This window comes from Penaeus monodon, chromosome 25, assembly GCF_015228065.2.
Source record: "Penaeus monodon isolate SGIC_2016 chromosome 25, NSTDA_Pmon_1, whole genome shotgun sequence".
NCBI classification, from domain to species: Eukaryota; Metazoa; Arthropoda; class Malacostraca; order Decapoda; family Penaeidae; genus Penaeus; species Penaeus monodon.
The window spans coordinates 1,965,766-1,966,528 of NC_051410.1; the positions used below are offsets into that span (position 1 = coordinate 1,965,766).

The 763-nt window shown below is 55.7% G+C and overlaps 1 protein-coding gene across 1 annotated transcript in view; it reads left to right on the forward strand.

Moving 5' to 3' along the window:
• Positions 1 to 763, forward strand: part of LOC119589479 — a 24,491-nt gene that overhangs the window by 7,882 nt on the left and 15,846 nt on the right. Inside the window, 1 exon segment of the mRNA XM_037938080.1 lies at positions 549 to 758. Within this exon segment, the coding sequence (XP_037794008.1) occupies positions 549 to 758 (210 nt within the window).

A 763-nucleotide genomic window follows, 5' to 3' on the forward strand; every position in this document is an offset into this window, starting at 1 on the left:
AACATACACCATTTTCATTTGTTTGGAATAAGTAACCTCATTATTCTACATCCACCTCCACATCCACCTAACATATTCCACATGAGAAGAGTATTCTCCTCACTCGATATCCACCAGGCCAGTTCCACATTTCTGGCTTCCACCTGCTCTTATCATTCCACCTCCAGCCTCCACATCCACTTAACTAATTCTATATTTCTCGCTTCCACCACCACCTCCACCTATTCCATTCCACCTCTGACATTCGTTTCCACCTAATTCCACGACCTTCACATCCACCCAACGCCACATCTCTCGCTTCCACCTCCACCAATCCCATTCCGCCTAACCAACTCCACATCTCTCCTCCACCTAACCAACCTCCACCTCTACTCACCCAACTCCACATCTCCTCCACCTCCACCCAACCATCCTCCACATCTCTCCCTCTCCTCCCCCTCCACCCACCTCCACATCTCTCACCCTCCCCCTCCTCCTCCACCTCCACATCTCTCCCCCTCCCCCTCCCCTTCCACCCACCTCCACCTCCACATCCCCCCCCCCCCCAGCCCGCGGCGAGGAGGGCCTGTTCTTCCAGCCGGAGAATCGGCCGACGACCGACTCCCACGCGTCGGTGTGGCTCGGCCCGAGCGGCGAGACCCTTTCCGACGTGACGGTCTGCTCGTGGCTCAGGGTCCAGTACTTCCGGGAGAGCGCCTCGTATTTCTGCTCGTATGCCGTCAGCGATCAGAGGAATAACGAGCTGAATTTTGGGATTAGTAAG